Genomic DNA, 21,143 nt, shown 5'->3' on the forward strand with positions numbered 1-21,143 from the left:
TGAGGTGCAAATATCTCTACTCACCCACGACCATGAGAGTGAACTCGAAGCCTCTCTTGACGGACTTTCTGTACACTTGGTTTGGGAGATTGGCAAAGCCCACATAACCTTCCAGGAGCTTCTCTTGCTGTAAACAAAAACCAAACATGAATGCTCTTCCCAACTGTCCGGGCAGGTAACAACGCTAAAGACTGGATATACTGTTGACTTCGCCACAGTAGCTATGATATCACTGGCCTATAAAAAAAACTGTTTAAAAGTTAATGAATTGACAGGTACAGGATATCAAAAAATAGCAACATGTTAGGGCTGAGCGATATGGACAAAATATCATATCATTGTATTTAAAATGATAATTACGGTGTGACTATTATGTTTTTTAATAATAAAAGTTGTAAATTTGCTTTAGTGGGTGACCCTACGGTGGCAACACATACACTACCGGTCAAAAGTTTTAGAACACCTACTCATGCAAGGGTTTTTCTTTATTTTACTATTTTCTACATTGGAGAATAATAGTGAAGACATTAAAACTATGAAATAACACATGGAATTATGTAGTAACCAAAAAAAGGTGTTAAACAAATCCAAATATAGTTTACATTTGAGATTCTTAAAAGTAGCCACCCTTTGCCTTGACAGCTTTGCGCACTCATGGCATTCTCTCAAACAATTTCATGAGGTAATCACCTGGAATGCATTTCAATTAACAGGTGTGCCACGTTGAAAGTTCATTTGTGGAATTTCTTTCCTTCTTAATGCATTTGAGCCATCAGTTGTGTTGTGACATGGTAGGGGTGGTATACGGAAGATGGCCCTATTTGGGAAAAGACCAAGTCCATGTTATGGTAAGAACAGCTCAAATAAGAAAAGAAAAATGACAGTCAATCATTACTTTAATACATGAAGGTCAGTCAATCCGCAACATTTCAATAACCTTGAAAGTTTCTTCCAAGTGTAGTGGCAAAAAAAATCATCAAGCGCTATGATGAAACTGGCTCTCATGAGGACCGCCACAGGAAAGGAAGACCCAGAGTTACCTCTGCTGCAGAAGATATGTTCCTTAGAGTTACATACCTCAGAAATTTAAGCCCAAATAAATGTTTCAGAGTTCAAGTAAAAGACACATCTCAACATCAACTGCTCAAAGGAGACTGCATGAATCAGGCCTTCATGGTCAAATTGCTGCAAAAACCCCACAACTACAGTACACCAATAAGAGACTTGCTTGCGCCAAGAAACACGAGCAATGGACATTAGACCGGTGGAAATCTGTCCTTTGGTCTGGAATCGAAATTGGACATTTTTGGTTCCAACCGCTGTGTCTTTGTGAGATGTGGGTGAACAGATGATCTCTACATGTGTATTTCCCACCGTAAAGCATGGAGGAAGTGGTGTGATGGTGCTTTGCTGGTGACACGGTCTATGATTCGTTTAGAATTCAAGGCACACTTAACCACAGCATTCTGTAGCGATACACCATCCCATCTGGTTTGGACTTAGTGGGACAATAATTTGTTTTTCAACAGGACAATGACCCAACACACCTCCAGGCTGTGTAAGGGCTATTAGACCAAGAAGGAGAGTGATGGAGTGCTGCATCAGATGACCTGGCCTCCACGATCACCTGGCCTCAACCCAATTGAGATGGTTTGGGCTGAGTTGGACTGCAGAATGAAGGAAAAGCTGCCAACAAGTGCTCAGCGTATGTGGGAACTCCTTCAAGACTGTTGGAAAATCATTTTAGATGAAGCTGGTTAAGAGAATGCCAAGAGGGTGCAAAGCTGGCAAAGGGTGGCTATTTGAAGAATCTCAAATATATTTTGATTTGTAGCATGGTTATTACTACATGATTCCATGTGTTAGTTCATAGTTTTGAGGTCTTCACTATTATTCTACAATGTAGAAAATAGTTCAAAAATGTGTAGTGTACATTCTAACTGATTTCAATGGGTATTTCTCCATTCTGATTGTTTTATGCTGTTCCATTCAACCAAAAATAATGTTTAGCATTTATCCATTTCCTGCACTCATTTGAGATCATTTCCACACTGCCAGGTAGGGCTGCACGTTAAGGGCAAACAATCTAAGCGTTATTTTAAACCAAATGTGGCAATTGCGATTTGACTTGCAATTTCGAGCAACACACTTAGGTGAACTGTTGGAATAATGGAAATGGAATGATTATTATAATTCTATAGTTAGAATATACATTATTGTGACAGGGTAGGAAACAAAGTGTTAAGTGTTTCCTAGGGGATCTATAATCTTTGACTACATTGAATGTTCGCTCTTAGCTACTTCATCTAGCTAGCTAACATACTCATGCTTTGCGTATTCCTATTTGATTTAGAAGATACTGTTGCACAAACATGCTGATTTAGGTCTATACAAATCACTGGTATTACCAGGCTGTATAGCTAGTTACAAGCAACTTGCTAAGACAAACTAGCTGATGGCAGATGTAAGAAACAAACTAAAAGTGTAATTAAAGAACGCTAGTGGATTTATATTAAGTAAAGTGAAAACAGCATCGTTGTGATCAACATTGTTGTATTGACCATGCAGATTGAACTTAAGTGTATTGTGGTTGACGAACAACAAATGTGCTCCTGGAGTGACAGGGGGCAGGGCTAGATCTGTGTGGAAAGCAGCATGGAGAGAGACGGAGAGAGATGAAAAAAGCTTTGACTATGTACAGACTCAGTGAGCATAACCCTGCTATTGAGAAAGGCCACCGTAGGCAGACCTGGCTATGTACACACTGCCCACAAAATGAGGTGGAAACTGAGCTGCACTTCCTAACCTCCTGCCAAATGTATGACCAGATTTGAGACACATATTTCCCTCAGATTACACAGATCCACAAAGAATTAGACAACAAACCCGATTTTGATCAACTCCCATATGTACTGGGTGAAATACCACAGTGTGCCATCACAGCAGCAAGATGTGACCTGTTGCCACAAGAAAAGGTCAACCAGTGAAAAACAAACACAACCCATATTTATGCTTATTTATTGTCCCTTTTGTACTTTAACCATTTGTACATCGTTACAAAACTGCAAATATATACATATGACATTTGTAATATCTTTATTATTTTGAAACTTCTGTGAGTGGAATGTTTACTGTTCATTCTTATTGTTTATTTCACTTTTGTAAATTATCTACCTCACTTGCTTTGGCAATGTTAACATGTTTCCCATGCCAATAAAGCCCCTTGAATTGAGATGACTCAAGTAGCTGAGTAACCTATAAAAATGGATATTACACACGGCGTATCACATTTAACAAACCAAACATTCAAATACCGTTATAGAAGGTAAATTATAAACCCAAACCTGTCTGTGCATCAATACCAGTAATATAGTCAAATACGGTATACCGCCCAGCCCTACAACATGGACCCAATCATTCATCAGATAATCGATTGAATTCATATGCCAAATCTAACATTCTCATCTCCTAACATCATCAAATAAGTAAATATTATAGCCTAAAAGGTATGGTACAGTGGACTGACGCTAGGCCATCAGTCTCAATAATACTTACAGCTTAGTTGGAGAGTGCAAATCAGGATGGTTGATAGTGAGGTGGTGGTGGAAGAGGGGAGATGCAGAATGATTCACAGTCCGCGGTAAACAGGACGAGCACCACACCATAAAGGAAAGAAATGAGAAATACAGTAAATCAGCTAACACAGACAAATGAGTCCACCATTCATCATGTCAGAATAACACATTCATGTCTGCCTGCAGATAAAAGCCCAGAAGGACTAACTCACTTTGACGCCGTTTCAATGTGCAAGTGCCATCATGACCAAGAAATATGCCTACTCATTTAGTAGTCAGAAAGGCATAGCTTCTGAGGTACAGTTTAACTTACTTGTGTAACTTCTAGCCTTTACAGTGTACTGATAGGTCTTGCTATTAATTTTTTTTCTATATCACTCAATCAGATAAGATGATTGGTGGTGGTATGCATACTTGGTTTGCTTGGTTAATGCTAGTTCCTGCATCTTTCACCAAAAATTCAATACGATCCGCCACAGGTATGAAAAAGTATTTTCTCACTCAGTTTCTTCATTCTACTTGAAGGGATTTTACCTGTTTTATAGGGCTAGGTTATTTGTCGTCAAACCCATGCATAAACGTCTCAGATATCCTTTTGTGTGTGTGTGTGTGTGTAGGTATGTATGTATGTATATAGCTCTCGGAGGGTGAACAACACAGATGAATCAAGATTTACGAGCAGTCTAGTCTGGAACGGGGTTGTAGCCTCAGCTTCTTTTACAGCTCTCTGGCTGCCAGTAAAGTGCCATGAGAGCTCACATGAGTCTTTCCCTAAATAGGATAGCAGCCATTACTGAAGAGGAGTGTGGAGTCAGCAGCCAAACAATGTTCTCAGTTCAGAGAAGAAAAATCATGTACTTGCCAACTGTAATGACAAACAAGTTAGGCTAAAGCAATAAGACAGCAAATTTATACTTATAATTCAGCAAATCAACCTATTTAGCATTCAAGTGGCCTAATCCTCAATCCTAAAACTCACTTGAGCTTCAGTTTGAAGAGTTACAACTAACTCAAACTTCCTACAGCTTTTTAGATCTGTATAGGAGAGCTGTCATTGGTTAATCCAGGAGTTTAGAGGTGTTGGTACATAATTTCAGAGACTGATGTGAAAATGAAATCCTATTGGCTACAAACCCAGTCGTGTAATCTCATTGGCTGACAGCCCCGCGGGCCTCTTCCCACAGCTTTCAGTGTTGGAGAGACTGAAGAACGGCAGATAATCCTGAGTCAGTAGCTAGAGTCAGTCCTCACACTGACAAACAGCAGATTCCTATAATGTTGTCTCCCCAAAATCGTAAAGCCACCAATAGGGTGGCAAGAATTTAAGCATTCACTCAGGCTATCCCAGACCCTGAAAGTTTGGCCAAAAATAGTGATTATTAAGCGGAGGAGAAATTTTTGGCGATAAAGCACAACTCATAGCAAGAGGCTGTTCCTTCCAGCAGCTTCAGACAGATAGTTTTTCAGCTCATTGGCTATTAACGAACCACTTCCACAGAGGATCTGCCCCACCTAGCCTTCACTCAAGCTCATCGTCTTTGAGGGTTTCAATGTTCAAAAGCCAGGTGTGTGTGTGTGTGTGTGGGGGGTGTAGAAGTAGACAGATGTAGCATGCATCACCGCCCAAGCCACTTCCTCCTGATGTTATGTCTGTCAGTCTGCTCTGGAGCAGAAGCATCTGTCACGTACACAGTACGACTGTCAGTGGTGCCTGTCGCTGATCAGACACTTCATGGCAACCACAGCACATAGCTGAGACAGCAGCATCATGATCATAACGCTCAACTCTTAGCTAGCTCCCACTGAGGAGAGAAACGTTTGATGTGCACTTCAGAGCCTTCCCTACTTTTCCACTAGTCCAAGGGTAAGGTCATAAAAGTTAACATCAGCTTATGAAACATATGCTACATCTACTGCAACATCCTGACTCATAGCAGGCATAAGCAGCTTGTTGAATTTACTTAAGTCAGTCAGGTATTTTTCAAGGCAACACCAATGACATATTTCTAATACCATTGTCAAGGTTGGAGAGAGGGCCCAGCGTGGTGGACATCTGTGTCTTGGATGTTCACCTCAACCTTTACACAGTGGCTTTAACAAATGCCACTACATACCGCCAGGAAAGCAGCTTTGCTTCCTCCTTTAGGCCCTACCACCACTCTTGGCCAATGCTTCGATACAGTAGGTGTCTGCTCTCATTGCTACATGCTCCCTTCAAGCAGAGTAGATGCGTTATTCTTCTTTGCTGGTGTTTGGTAAACTGCCGGAAGAGAAGTGGTGGGATTGAGGCTAGTCTGCCTCAGAGAGCCTGAGGTTAGAAAGAGGAGTATTCAGCTAACCCCAGAGCAAGGCCTAGCACAGTACAATGATGTCATCTTGCAAATACTAGAGGAGGATACACGGTAGAGAATGTTGCTCTACTTCAGAAAGTCTGACCCCTCCCACGACCTTTCTTCATTTTCCCAGATCGTTCTTTATCAGACTAACAGTTTTGTAAAGCTCTCCATCAGTCTGTCTGTGTCTGCCACACATGCTTTAGTGTTGTAATCAGTCCATTTTTATTACTAAACTGTAATTTAGGAATAATGTTAAGTCTGTGAGTAAAACAGTCCTGAGAGTGAGGTGAAGAACAATCAGTGGTCTACATGGAAAGCTCCCTTCACTACATACCCAGTTCATCTGAGGCCAAATTCCCATTCTCTCCCACTGAGTGTCTACCGTATTTCACACACCAATCCAATGCTTTTAAATCATTGAAGGGGAGTGAACAAATAAGCTACACCAAGATGGGGAATAATCCAAAATGGGACTTTTATGGGCACCTAAACAAACTCTGCCCAGGCTATGGGCTGTCTTAGTCAGCTGTGTCATCAGACATCCTGGCATTCCCAAACCCCACAAAAAGTTAGTAGCAATAAATGGAGAGACAGCAATTCTTCAATAACAATTGAGAGAGAAGGTGGAAAACAATTTATTTACTCAAAATAAAGTAATAACATTGCATGCATTCCATAAGGACTAGAGAGAACATTCACATGGTCTGTCGGTAGGTAGACTGTTGGGTTTGAATGGCTAGGGTGAGGATCAATGCCGGTCTCTATACTCACAGCAAACCATTTCACGACAGATTCTACAGCTACAGGCCACAGGGGAATAACTGACAGGCAGAGTAACTCAGTAAGAACATCCACCATGCATTTACAACATTATTACCACAGTATTAATCCAGTCTCATGTGAACCAATACAGGACTTCGTTTTCTAAAGGAGATATTGCAATCCAAGTAAAACAGATGGGTTTTTGATTGACATTTTGACAGACAAACGAATGATGACGTATCTTGCTAGGTGTTTTTGAGGAAGTTTTGGTTCATAACAACTTTGCTCCAGGTTTCCCCCGCATTGATTCAATCCACTTTAATTAACTAATGACTAGTTATGTGATCAACACTGCCAGTTTCTGACATCTGAAACTAAGCAAGCTACGTCGACTTTCTGGAATAGCAGCCATTCACAGCTTAGCAAGCGACGTCAACTATTCCATTACAACCTACCTAGCTAGTAGTAAAAGGTTTTTATAACGTAATTGTTCTCTGCGCTAGTAGTTAACTAGGTAACGTTAGTTACGTTTCTAGTTAGCTAACAAAACTATTTATGATGCGCTTTTGTTGGGGTTGCCAATTTATCACAACTAGCATCTGAAGAAGTAACTAAACTCATTTGACATTCTTCACACAGCATATTATTTAGCCAGTAATGAACTGCTCTGACTGCATCTCAACATGTTAACGATAGGTAGCTAATGTTAGCTATCGCTTGCTGGTACTGTACTAGTCGCCTGTGTGCCAGGTAACAAAGCCACTCAGTCGAAAAAACAACAAAGGAAATGCCAAAGTAACGTTACTCGCGGTCATTCTCCAGCGGTGTGTGAATGTATTTCAATGAGCCAACTTAACTATCGTTTTTCTAGCTAGGTAACTAGTTAGCTAATTCTGACAAAGTTCTTTAGGACGCAAATAAACGATAGCAAAAGTTCCCGAATGAATTAAAACGGACAGAGTAAGAGAACTCACCCATAATATTGCCGTTCCGATGCACCTCAGTAACCGATCTTGCACCGTTCGACATTCCCTTTCACGTACTCACGGGAGACCACAAAACTGTAAAGGTCGTACCCAACTTATTTCGCGTAATGTCAAAAATGTCCACTGTCTGCTGCATGTGGTGGAGACATAGAAATAGATAGAGGACTCTAGTCCCCAAAAGACTTCGTCTTCGCTGAGGTTTTATGGTGAACTACACGCAAGTGTCTTGTCGCCACCAACTGGACAAGGGTGAAAATAAATCACAAAATGCAACTAAATTCCATACAGGGAAGGGAAAAATAACATTAATCCACACAAACTACAAAATAAAATATATTCCGACTCAAATCAAATGTTATTGGTTGCATACACATATTTATCAGGTTTTATTGCTTGTGTTCCAACAGTGCAGTAATATCGAGCAATAAGTCCGAAGTGTGTGTATGTATATATATTTACACACACACACACACACACACACACACACACACACTACAGTTCAAAAGTTAGGGGTCACTTAGAAATGTCCTTGTTTTTGAAAGAAAATCACATTTTTTTGTGCATTAAAAAAAATCATATTGATCAGAAATACAAAAGGCCAGCAGCCAGTTGACGACTTGTGAGGCGTCTGTTTCTCAAACTAGACACTCTAATCTACTTCTCCTCTTACTCAGTTGTGCATCATGGCCTCCCACTCCTCTTGCTATTCTGGTTAGAGACAGTTTGCTCTGTTCTGTGAAGGGAGCAGTACACATCGTTGTATGAGATCTTCAGTTTCTTGGCAATTTCTCACATGGAATAGCCTTCTCAGAACAAGAATACTGACGAGTTTCAAAAGAAAGTTATTTGTTTCTGGCCATTTTGAGCCTGTAATTGAACACACAAATGCTGACGTTCCAGATACTCAACTAGTCTTAAGAAGGCAAGTTTTGTTACTTATTTAATCAGCACAACAGTTTTCAGCTGTGCTAACATAATTGCAAAAGGGTTTCCTAATGATAAATTAGCCTTTTTTCTCTCTACTATTATTCTGACATTTCACATTCTTAAAATAAAGGGGTGATCCTAACTGACCTAAGACAGGGAATTTTTACTAGGATTAAATGTCAGGAATTGTGAAACTGAGTTTAAATGTATTTGGCTAAGGTGTATGTAAACTTCTGACTTCAACTGTATGTACAGCAATAGTAACCAGGTGGTATCCGGCTAGTGACGGTGACTAAGTTCAGAGCAGTGTGCTCAGAGACAGATAAGGAAGCAAGACATCTCACTCGCTCCTTTTTTCTGGTTCATATACAGTCAATGAACTAAACAGACCAGACCCAGTTGCTAATGCATTGGTGCCTATGGGAGAGCCAATCCTTAAGCAGACTGGAACTGTGACCATTTTTCAAAATGATGGAATGATTCGTTCATGGATTGATCATATGACCTATGGTGCCACCTAGCGGTTACAGTATGAAAGTTAAACCATAATCAGGAGGCAAACTGGCCCATCTTTATTGAAAGGACGTTGCGATAAACACATCAGGATCTTCGTCCAAGAGATCTTAACATCTATGGCACACGAGATAGCATGCCTTCCCTATCACCATAGTGTCACTGGATCAAGCATCTTGCCTACTTCCTTCTAAGTCCCACACATTATCTACACTGGTGGCAGCCTTGGGATGATGCCACAGTCCCTCAGGCTTTTGTTAAAATCATAACCAACACAGAGGAGGAAATTTGGACTGTAACATTGAGCCCTAAACAGCCTTGAAACCCTGAATACACCAACTAACCACATGACAACCTCTGTGTTGAGATGAAATGGGATGAGGGAATGAGAATGTCGCTTCACATATCTGATATGAAAGAGATGATCGGGGGAATGACTGACTTTGCTCCACCTGCGTATGTGTTATTATTGTGGCATGGAAATGAACAAATACTCTGACCAATTATAGAGAAGTCTGAGTCTATTACTGTGAGAAAACAGACAAATGACAGGGCTGCCCAATGATGTAATTGAGGAATTACTTGTTAAAGGTATTGGGTTAGCTACACAGTATTTTTCTTTTGCATTATCACACATTATAATTTGCCTCGAGAGACACACCCTGTGTTTTGCATATTACATATTCTCAGTGAATATAGCACTCAATTAAACAGTTTTAGTTATGGCATGAAACGACCACAAGGTGTCAGTGTTGGTGAAATCAAATGCAACCATACGGCCATGTGATTCAGTATGTATTCTCATAGCAGTGAACAGCAGTGGGATTGTCTCTATAATCAGATCTAGGCCCTGGGAATGGGCTCTCCTGTAGAGGACTGTTTATGTCTGAGTCATAAAGAGAATCGCCATTCATTCACAGTTGATCTAAGTGCAGTAATGACTGTAATGACTCAGACTCTTCTGAAACCCTTTACACCATCTCATAGCAGAGCTCAGTCAATATCCTCCACTCACATAGTAGTTCTAAAACATCTGAATGCTAACTACAGTGTGTGTGTGTGTGTGTGTGTGTGTGTGTGTGTGTGTGTGTGTGTGTGTGTGTGTGTGTGTGTGTATGTTTATATAGATATGATTTCCATAAGGTTTATATTCCCTCATTGGGGCGGCAGCGTAGCCTAATAACCGAAAGGCCAATAACCGAAAGGTTGCAAGTACGAATCCCGAGCTGACAAGGTACAAATCTGTGGTTATGCCCCAGAACAAGGCAGTTAACCCACTTTTAACAAGGCCGTCATTGAAAATAAGAATTTGTTCTTAACTGACTTGCCTAGTTAAATCAAGGTAAAAAAATTCATAGAGAGAGAACTGAGAGGCGATTGCTCATTCATTCATTCTTTCATATGGACCCTTTCATTTATTTAGTTTCAAGTTTATTGCAAGTTGTAAATGTATGCTACATTCCTATGTTATTTAAACTGACTTTGAGATTTAAGTTAACGAAGTACAGAATTTTGGTAGTCAGTGAAATAATGATATTCAGAGCATGCATGTCCTTCATGTCATGTGTGTACCTGCCCTTGCAAAACTGTCTTAGTCTATAATTATTCTACTGTATACCCTCCTTTGTCACAAACCAATGTCACTATTGCCAGTGTAGTGATGGTTAGAGCAGTTGCCTTCCTAGTGAACATGTACAATATCTGTTGCCGGGTGTGACATGTTTATGTATTTTAAATTGTCAAATCAAATCAGGAAACATGTATCCTCTTCTGAATATGGATTTATGTGGTGGGCGTTAGCGTGGGCGTGTATATCGGTGTAATGCATGCATGAACATGGGGTGTGTGTGTGTGTGCAAGTGCTTGTGTGTATTATAATACAAGTCATTTGTCACGCCCTGACCTTAGAGAGCCTTTTTATTTCTCTATTTGGTTTGGTCAGGGTGTGATTTGGGTGGGCATTCAAGTTTTCTATTTCTTTGTTGGCCGGGTATGGTTCCCAATCAGACGCAGCTGTCTATCATTGTCTCTGATTGGGAATCATACTTAGGCAGCCTGTTTTCCACCTTTGTGTTGTGGGATCTTGTCTTTGTATAGTTGCTGTTTAGCGCTACAGAGCTTTACGTTCGTTTCGTGTTTTGTTGTTTTTTGGTGTCATTTGAAAAATGAAGAAAAAATGTACACCTACCACGCTGCACCTTGGTCTCCTTCTAACGACGGACGTAACACCATGAGATTCACTGCTTGTCTTCTTTAGCCATAGAAGCCATAGCTCATTAGGGAGCCTAAAGAAAGAAAGCTCCCAGCTCAAGATAAAGAAAAGTGAGAGAAAGAAAGTGGGTGTCTTTGCCCAGGAGCGAACTGGTACTTTGGTAGCTATGATGTGTGTGGTCTGTGTGTCCATCCTACAGAGTGTTTTAATGTATGGAAATGCTACAGATAGACCATGACTAAGGAAGCTATGGAGCCTGCCAGTAGTCCTGTTGACGAGATATACATAGCCCTGCTTATTATACCAGGAGAAAGGGCTGTATGGGAATCAAACCCCACTATGCCTTCTGAGAAGCTTCATTTGAATAAGCTGCTGCCCGAGGACTGGGCACTGGGAGTGATAGGCCTACAGTACACTGTTAATTCCAACACGTGTCCTTGTGTGTGTCTGTGTGTCGGTGTGTTTGTCTGTTGTCCTCCATAATAACAAAGCAAGATCCTCCTGGATCTCTCAGAAGTGTCAACTTGAAAAGCTGCATGAGAAAACCAATCAAGTTTTTCAAAATGAGAGTCTTAATGGAGAGAGAACAAGCATTGTTTTGGGGCCTGCAGGTGTTTTTCCACGTAGACATAGTTTTTTCTGGAAGAAAAATATGCTCTGTTTTGTTCCCATCACATGTGACACCACTTTGTCTATATGTGAATACATTTGTCTCTGTCACTGCAGCAGCTTGTTGGCTTCTGTATACCTGGTTCCAGCATCCTCGCTGGCTTTGAAGTTTCCCTTGAGTTGGACATAAAACAATCCTGTTGTCATTATTGATTTTTATCCGTGGGAGTTTTGGTGCTTCATACACTGTTAAGACGTTGATCCCCCCCAAGGCTGAGGCTTCTTTTATGTGCCATCTTCCAGGCGACAGTAGGCTGGCACATGACTGAGGAGCATTCAGTGACAACAGTAACATACAGTTATACTCCACTACTTCCATGGACTTCAAATAGCATACAGTCACAACCACAACATAGTTATCCTGTCAACATGTTCTCATTAGAATACTGTATGTCATAATAGTGACATTTAACCATTGTAGTTACAGTAAGCTGAGATGTGTCTGATCCTGTGCTCCAATACCTTCCATGGACTAACTTAACTATGGGAGTCACGAGACCCAGGCAGCGTTCACATGAAAATCTCCAGGAAAGACATGGATCCTAGATGCCCAGTGGTGTTCCAGGAAAGACATGAATTCTAGATACCCGGAGGTGTTGCAGGAAAGACATGAATCCTAGATGCCCGGGGGTGTTCCAGGAAAGACAATGAATCCTAGATACCTGAGGGTGTTGCAGGAAAGACATGAATCCTAGATGACTGGGGGTGTTCCAGGAAAGACATGGATCCTAGATGCCCAGTGGTGTTCCAGGAAAGACATGGATCCTAGATGCCCAGTGGTGTTCCAGGAAAGACATGGATCCTAGATGCCCAGTGGTGTTCCAGGAAAGACATGGATCCTAGATGCCCAGTGGTGTTCCAGGAAAGACATGGATCCTAGATGCCCAGTGGTGTTCCAGGAAAGACATGAATCCTAGATACTACCTAAGGGTGTTGCAGGACAGAAATGAATCCTAGATGCCCGGGGTGTTGCAGGAAAGAAATGAATCCTAGATGCCCGGGGGTGTTGCAGGAAAGACATGAATCCTAGATACCTGGGGGTGTTGCAGGAAAGACATGAATCCTAGATACCTGAGGGTGTTGCAGGAAAGACATGAATCCTAGATGCCTGGGGTGTTCCAGGAAAGACATGAATCCTAGATACCTGGGGGTGTTGCAGGAAAGACATGAATCCTAGATACCTGAGGGTGTTGCAGGAAAGACATGAATCCTAGATACCTGAGGGTGTTGCAGGAAAGACATGAATCCTAGATACCTGAGGGTGTTGCAGGAAAGACATGAATCCTAGATGCCTGGGGGTGTTCCAGGAAAGACATGAATTCTAGATACCCGGAGGTGTTGCAGGAAAGACATAAATCCTAGATGCCTGGGGGTGTTCCAGGAAAGACATGAATTCTAGATACCCGGAGGTGTTGCAGGAAAGACATGAATCCTAGATGCCCGGGGGTGTTCCAGGAAAGACATGAATTCTAGATACCCGGAGGTGTTGCAGGAAAGACATAGTTCCTAGATGCCCAGGGGTATTCCACATTCTTCAGTATGATTAAAGACCCAGAGGTGGCCTGGGAAAACCATTAGCATATTCAGATCTTCTTTAAAGAACAATCGCATATAACCATTCTTCATCTGAATTAAATACCTTTTTAGACGCTTTGAGGGGGTGCAGTGGGTCGGGAGAGAGGGCCTGTAAGCCATCGATGGGCATGGATTCTGGAAAGTTAGGGTTATAGGCCATCCAAGTGAAAAAGTAACTCTTTTCTTTGCATTGCTAAGGCCCTCCTCATATCCAACACCAAATGAGTTGTGAAGCCCTGGCACCAATAGCTACACATGTTTAAGACAACTTAACATATAAAGACATTTTTGCCATGCTATCCCTCCACAAAGAGTAAGTAAACATTGCCTGTGTTTTTGAGTCTTATTTTCTTCCGTTTGTCTTTATCCCTTGTATGAGCAAACAGGACATTGGTTTAGTCTCTCTCTCTCTCGCTCTCTCTCTCTCTCTGGAGAACTGACTATCTTCATGCAGCCTGGCCTATGCTCCCTCCCCTGGCCCCTATCCTACATGGGAGAGGAGAGATAGCATCAGGGCATGAGCTCCATGGAGAAACACAGCTTACCATGATCCTTTTTATAGGAAACATAGGCAACACATGTCTCATTTGGCCCTATGAGAGGAAGTCATGTGAGTATGGTAATGAGGAGTGCAATCAGTTTGTTCACACAAACTGAACACAAGGGTTCTTCTAACCTTTATTTTAGTAGTAAGTTGGTAATACTTCATTTGGATAGTTCATCTGTAGATGCTCGACAGACTATCTACAGACAATCAGTAACATTTCAACTAACTATCTACTAACCGTAACCCTTATCCTAACCTAACAAAGAAGAGAATTCTCATGTGCATCAACAGAGAGAGTTGCAGACCAGGGGAGAGGGGTATGCGCCTATAGGAGACACGTTTCTGGATGTTAGTCTGCTATGTGCTACTACAGTAATATTTCTCAATTGTTTGGATCCCCATTAGTTGATACTGTGTTCATTGTGTTGAGTTGTATTTTCTTTGCTGTCTATACATCCTTGAAAAACATACAAATGGATTAGACTAGAGACATCAAATGATGAGGAAAAAACAAATAGATGACATTGTCAATAGGCAGTATGCTAATATCAATATCGACAGTGTCACACATGTAAAGCCTGCATATGGAGGTAGACAGCTAATTTAATTGATTTAATGTCTTCACATCTAACATTGTTGTACCCTTGTTGTCTGCTCTCTTGTCACCCTGACGTAGTGTTATACATGACAAACTCCCAAATGTTTTACATTTACCTTCCTAATGAGGCTGACATCTACTTGTCATTGAGAAATAACTAACCGTGGCTTCCCTTCCAAACAAGAGACAGCAAAGAAGACACAACTCAACACAATAAACCCAGTATAGGGAAAATAATCAGAATGAGAATTCCGTTCCTAAGCAAAAAGCCCTTGTATTGTCAGAGAGACCTCTTTGCCAACTGCCTGCCAAGGTTTTATTTTGTGATGTGTAAGCTCTACTCCGCTAACAAGCCCAAATCACACATAAAAGCAAACAGACAGACCATGGCCCTAGCTAGCTGGCTGCATTTACATATTCCAGCCTCTCTGGATGAGAGGAGACCCTAAAGTCTGCCGAGAAACTAATGATCAACACACTGAAACGAGACCACAAAAACTACAAAGAAGAATATCTGAGTCTTGTCCACATGTTGAGGAGGATAGCGTTCAGCTGTCAGAAACATTATCAGAGCCAGTAATGGGAAATGCATCTTATATGTTGCTTTCAAATAGGAGAGGAATTGGCATTTTCCATGTCACTATAACTTTGTAAGAGGCTGAACCTTGTTAATGTTGTTCAGGGAGAGAAAGACTGAGACTGAGGCTTCTACTGACTTTGCCACCACCTGTTCCACGCTTTAAAATAGCATTATCTGATATAAATTACTTCACAGGGAAGTAATGGTGTTTGAAGGAATGGTGTTTGGTTTGAAAATGTGAAACAAAATGAAACTGAATAGATGGTGCTTTGAGGCATTCATTAGCACTAAAAACCTCAACTCAATATGTTCCAGAAGATCAAGTCTAAATACCCCATAATAGATCAGCTGACGAGTTTCCCGAAGGATACAAGATCCTAGAAGTCAGTGAGAGAGAGGTAGCACCATACACTGAGAATACAAAACATTGAGAACACCTGCTCTTTCCATGACATAGACTTACCAGGTGAATCCAGGTGAAAGCTATGATCCCTTATTGATGTCAAAGTGCCTTTGAATGGGGTATGGCAGCAGGTGCCAGGCGCATCGATTTGTGTCAAGAACTACAACGCTGCTCGGTTTTTCACTGCTTAACAGTATGTATCAAGGATGGTCCACTACCCAACACACGTGTGGGAAGCATTGGAGTCAACATGGGCCAGCAACCCTGTGGAACACTATCGAAACCTTGTAGAGTCCATTCCCTGATGAATTGAGGCTGTTCTGAGGTTTGGTATAATCAGTGTATATCATCAGAACAGTAGTCCGAAAACAGAGCCTTGAGGAACTCCAAAACTTACCTTAGACTCTCCTCTTTGCCAAATTCACCATACACATCTCTTTTCCATATAAATCACGTACCTTATAGTTGTCAGCATCTCTACATACAGCAAGGACCATCATATGGTTGTGAATGGTCATTCGCTTTCTCATGTTTGCTTTCTCCTATAGCACAGCACCACCTTGAGAGTACCATCTCCGTCATGCTAAATTGAGCTGATTATTGTAATGAGGTTTCACACCTTTGATTTCCTCCAGAGCCTTGGGGAGAGGTTGTGAACATGAACATGGGAGGGTGAAAGAAACCAGGAGAGATGGAGGGAGGGAGGGAGGGAGGGAGGGAGGGAGGGAGGGAGGGAGGGAGGGAGGGAGGGAGGGAGGGAGGGAGGGAGGGAAGGAACATGGTGTGAGAGAAGACATATTTTTATTTTCAGTGAACCATAAGAAAGATTAAAAGATGTACTCCCTGAAAAGCAGGCAATGCCTTCACCTTACAAGTAGCCTGCAAGAGATTTGTGCAATTTGCAACATTTGTGGTGAGCTGGGGATTTTAGGGTAAGTGACAGAGTTACAATAACTGGAGGGATGGAAGGAAGGACTGAAGGAAGGAGGGAACATGGTGTGAGAGAAGACAATAACTCCAGTACGAATTTCTGAGTATCCAGACAACAACAAAAAACTCTTCAAAAGGAGTCTGGTATTTAAGCAGAAAAGAGAGTCTGGGCCTTTGTGATATTTCTATAGCTGTGGACAAAGAAGCATATACTATTGTGTATATCCAGTCCTGTGGAGAGGGAATATGTTGCTACGCATACATGACTGTCATTTTAACTGCTCCTGTAAGGTTTATTTCTATGTATAGGGGTGTCTGACCCTAGAACTGGATCGTGGTATGAATTTGGAGTTTCAAGGGTCTGGTTTGATATGACTAAAGTTATCAAGAATCCCAGGAACTCCCAGCTAAATGTTTATTGATTCCTGATTAATATAAAACTCACTCACAAACTGTAGTATTTAGCATTGGGTAGGTCTGTCTGACCATGCCAGGAAAATCATTGGTACGAGGCTACATTTGCAACCAGAATGAGGCTTCATGTAAACACACAGGTTTCAGAACCTAGCTAGGTACAGTAAAACCTGGTTCAAGCTGGTTTACAGGGCTACCCAAAGCAGGTTTGTAATCACCTACACTACACCTGTCTTCAAACACATACAGGTTCATGTGACGTCTCTTCTAGGTTGGTTTAGCAAAACTGAGCCTTTGCTGCTTCACTCCGATAAGGTGGAGAAGAGAGCTGTCCTGACCACACACACACACACACCACACACACACACACACACAGACAGAGAGCGGTCCTGTCGACGTATTACACTGTGGCTTTCATCTCCTTGCCATTTGAAGGGATTACAGTTGAAGTCTGAAGTTTACATACACTTGGAGTCATTAAAACTCATTTTTCAACCACTCCACAAATTTCTTGTTAGCAAACTACAGTTCTGGCAAGTCAGTTAGGACATGACACAAACAATTGTTTACAGACTGATTATTTCATTTAAAATTCCCTGTATCACAATTCCAGTGGGTCAGAAGTTTACATACACTTAGTTGACACTGCCTTTAAACAGTTTGAAAAATAAATAAAAATTATGTCAAGGCTTTAGAAGCTTCTGACAGGCTAATTGATATCATGAGTCAATTGGAGGTGTACATGTGGATGTATTTCAAGGACTACCTTCAAACTCAGTGCCACTTTGCTTGACATCATGGGAAAATCAAAAGAAATCAGCCAAGACCTCAGGGAAAAAATTGTGGGGTACCACAAGTCTTGTTCTTCCTTGGGAGCAATTTCCAAACACCTTAAGGTACCACGTTCATCTGTACAAACAATAGTACATAAGTATAAACACCATGGGACCACGCAGCCGTCATACCGCTCAGGAAGGAGACGTGTTCTGTCTCCTAGAGATGAACATACTTTGGTGCGAAAAGTGCAAATCAATCCCAGAAGTACAGCAAAGGACCTTGCAGAGTATCTATATCCATAGTAAAATGAGTCCTATATCGACATAACCTGAAAGGTCGCTCAGCAAGGAAGAAGCCACTGCTCCAAAACCGCCATAAAAAAGCCAGCCTACGGTTTGCAACTGGACATGGGAACAAAGATTGTACTTTTTGGCGAAATGTCCTCTGGTCTGATGAAACAGAAATAGAACTGTTTCGCCATAATGACCATCGTTATGTTTGGAGGAAAAAGGGGGAGGCTTGCAAGCTGAAGAATACCATCCCAACTGTGAAGCAAGTGGGTGGCAGCATCATGTTGTGGGGTGTTTTGCTGCAAGAGGGACTGGTGCACTTCACAAAATAGATGGCTTCATGAGGGAGGAAAATTATGTGGATATATTGAAGCAACATTTCAAGATATCAGTCAGGAAGTTAAAGCTTGGTCGCAAATGGGTCTTCCAAATGGACAATGACCCCAAACATACTTCCAAAGTTGTGGCAAAATGGCTTAAGGACAACAAAGTCAACGTATATTGGAGCTGCCATCACAAAGCCCTGACCTCAATCCTATAGAAAATTTGTGGACAGCACTGAAAAGCGTGTGCGAGCAAGGAGGCCTACAACCCTGACTCAGTTACACCAGCTCTGTGAGGAGGAATGGGCCAAAATTCACCCAACTTATTGTGGGAAGCTTGTGGAAGGCTACCCGAAACGTTTGACCCAAGTTAAACAATTTAATTGTAATGCTACCAAATACTAATTGAGTGTATGTCAACTTCTGACTCACTGTGAATGTGATGAAAGAAATAAAAGCTGAAAGAAATAATTCTCTCTACTATTATTCTGACATTTCACATTCTTAAAATAAGGTGGTGTTCCTAACGGACCTAAGACAGGTACATTTTTACTAGGATTAAGTGTCAGGAATTGTGAAACTGAGTTTAACTGTATTTGGCTAAGGTGTATGTAAACATCCGACTTCAACTGTATTAACGTCAATTAATAGTCTGTTGCTTTCTCCTCCTAATTCCACCCACCAACTTCCCCTGCAGTCAGTGGAGGCTCCTCAGAGGAGGAAGGGCAGGACTATCTTCCTCAGTTAATTTAATACAAATAAAAATAGTGAAACATTTTTAAAAACTATCATTTTTTTGATAAAACAATACTAATAACAATATTAATGTCACCAAATAATTGATTAAAACATTTTGCAATGAAGGTCTACAATAGTCTCAACCTCACTCTGTAGGGTAGCACAATGGTGTAGCCGGAGGACAGTTAGCTTCCATCCTCCTGTAATGGCTCTCGTTGGTGGTAGGAAGAGTAGACCTAAGCGCAGCGTGGAAAGTGTTCATGATTCTTTTATTCAAAAAACACTCAAACAAAATAACAAAATGAAAACGAAAGCGCACAGTTCTGTCAGGCTAAACAGAAAACAAGATCCCACAACCTAATGGTGGGAAAAAGGGCTGCCTAAGTATGATCCCCAATCAGAGACAACGAAAGACAGCTGGGAACCACACTCGGCCCAAAACAAAGAAACAGAAGACAAAGAATTTCCCACCCGAGTCACACCCTGACCTAACCAAACATAGAGAATAATAAGGATCTCTAAGATCAGGGCGTGACAGTATCCCCCCAAAGGTGCGGACCCCGGCCACAAACCTGAACCTATAGGGGAGGGTCCGGGTGGGCATCTACTCTCGGTGGCGCCTCTGGTGCAGGGATCGTCGCCGGGGCCTCCGGCCTGGGGACCGTTGCTGCAGGCTCCGGACTGGGGACCATCGCTGAAGGCTCCGGACTGGGGACCATCGCTGCAGGCTCCGGACTGGAGATCGTCGCTGCAGACTGGGGACCGTCGCTGGTAGCTCCGGACTGGGGACCGTCGCTGCAGGCTCCGGACTGGAGATCGTTGCTGCAGACTGGGGACCATTGCTGGAGGCTCCGGACTGGGGACCGTCGCTGGAGGCTCCGGACTGGGGACCGTCGATGGAGGCTCCTTTTCCTCACTGCAGGGTTTGTGCCATGGAACATCACTGGAGGCTTCGGGCCATGGATCATCACTGGAGGCGTCGGGCCATGGATCATCACTGGAGGCGTCGGGCCATGGATCATCACTGGAGTCTTCGTGCCATGGATCATCACTGGAGTCTTCGTGCCATGGATCATCACTAGAGGCTTCGGGCCATGGATCATCACTGGAGGCTTCGTACGTGGTGCCGGAACAGGTCTCACCGGACTGAGGAGACGGACTAGAAGCCTGGTGCGAGGAGCTGCCACAACACGTCCTGGCTGGATACCCACTTTAGCTCGGTGAATGTGGAAAGCTGGCACAGGACACACTGGGCTATGAAGGCACACTGGAGGCATAGTGCGTAGAGCCGGCGCAGGATATACTGGGCCGTGGAGGCGCACTGGAGGTCTGGAGCGTAGAGCAGGCACAACGCGTCCTGGCTGAATACCCCCTGTAGCACAACAATTGCGGGGAGCTGTAAACTGGCCGCACTAGGTTGTGCTGGCGAACTGGGGATACCGTGCGTAGTGCTTGCGCAGGATATCCTGGACCAAGGAGACACACTGGAGACCAGGACCGCTGAGCCGGCACAATCCGTCCTGACTGGATGCCCACTCTAGCACGGCAAATGTGAAGAGCTGGCACAGAGCTGTGAATGTGCACTGGAGACACAGTGTGTATCACCCCATAACACTGTGCCTGACCAGTTACACTCTCCCCACGGTAAGCACGGGGAGTTGGCTCAGGTCTAAACCCTGACTCCACCAATCTCCCTGTGTGCCCCCACCAAAATATTTTTTGGAGCTGCCTCTCGGGCTTCCTCCTCGTATCGTCGCCGTTCCTCTCTCGCTACCTCCATCTGATCCCTTGGATGGCGATACTCCCCGGCCCGCGTCCAGGGTCCTTCTCCATTCAGGATGTCCTCCCATGTCCACTCCTCCTGGCCACACTGCTTCGTCCGTTTTTGGTGGGATCTTCTGTAATGGCTCTCGTAGGTGGTAGGAAGAGTAGACCAAAGCACAGCGTGGAAAGTGTTCTTTTATGATTATTTTATTTTTAAAAACACT

At 42.6% G+C, this 21,143-nt stretch overlaps 1 protein-coding gene across 2 annotated transcripts in view; it reads right to left on the reverse strand.

Annotated features, from left to right (window-relative positions):
• Window positions 1–7,862, reverse strand: part of LOC112264597 (septin-7) — a 48,725-nt gene extending 40,863 nt beyond the window's left edge. For both annotated transcript variants that reach the window (XM_042295460.1, XM_042295459.1), the window contains exons 1-3: window positions 7,648–7,862; window positions 7,090–7,091; window positions 25–127 (exon numbers count right to left, since the gene is read on the reverse strand). In XM_042295460.1, the coding sequence (XP_042151394.1) occupies window positions 25–127; window positions 7,090–7,091; window positions 7,648–7,702 (160 nt within the window). In that variant the 5' untranslated portion in view covers window positions 7,703–7,862. The remainder of the gene's footprint in view (window positions 1–24; window positions 128–7,089; window positions 7,092–7,647) is intronic.
• Between the last annotated feature and the right edge of the window lie 13,281 nt (window positions 7,863–21,143).

Source organism: Oncorhynchus tshawytscha, linkage group LG13, assembly GCF_018296145.1.
Source record: "Oncorhynchus tshawytscha isolate Ot180627B linkage group LG13, Otsh_v2.0, whole genome shotgun sequence".
In the NCBI taxonomy this organism is placed as follows: domain Eukaryota; kingdom Metazoa; phylum Chordata; class Actinopteri; order Salmoniformes; family Salmonidae; genus Oncorhynchus; species Oncorhynchus tshawytscha.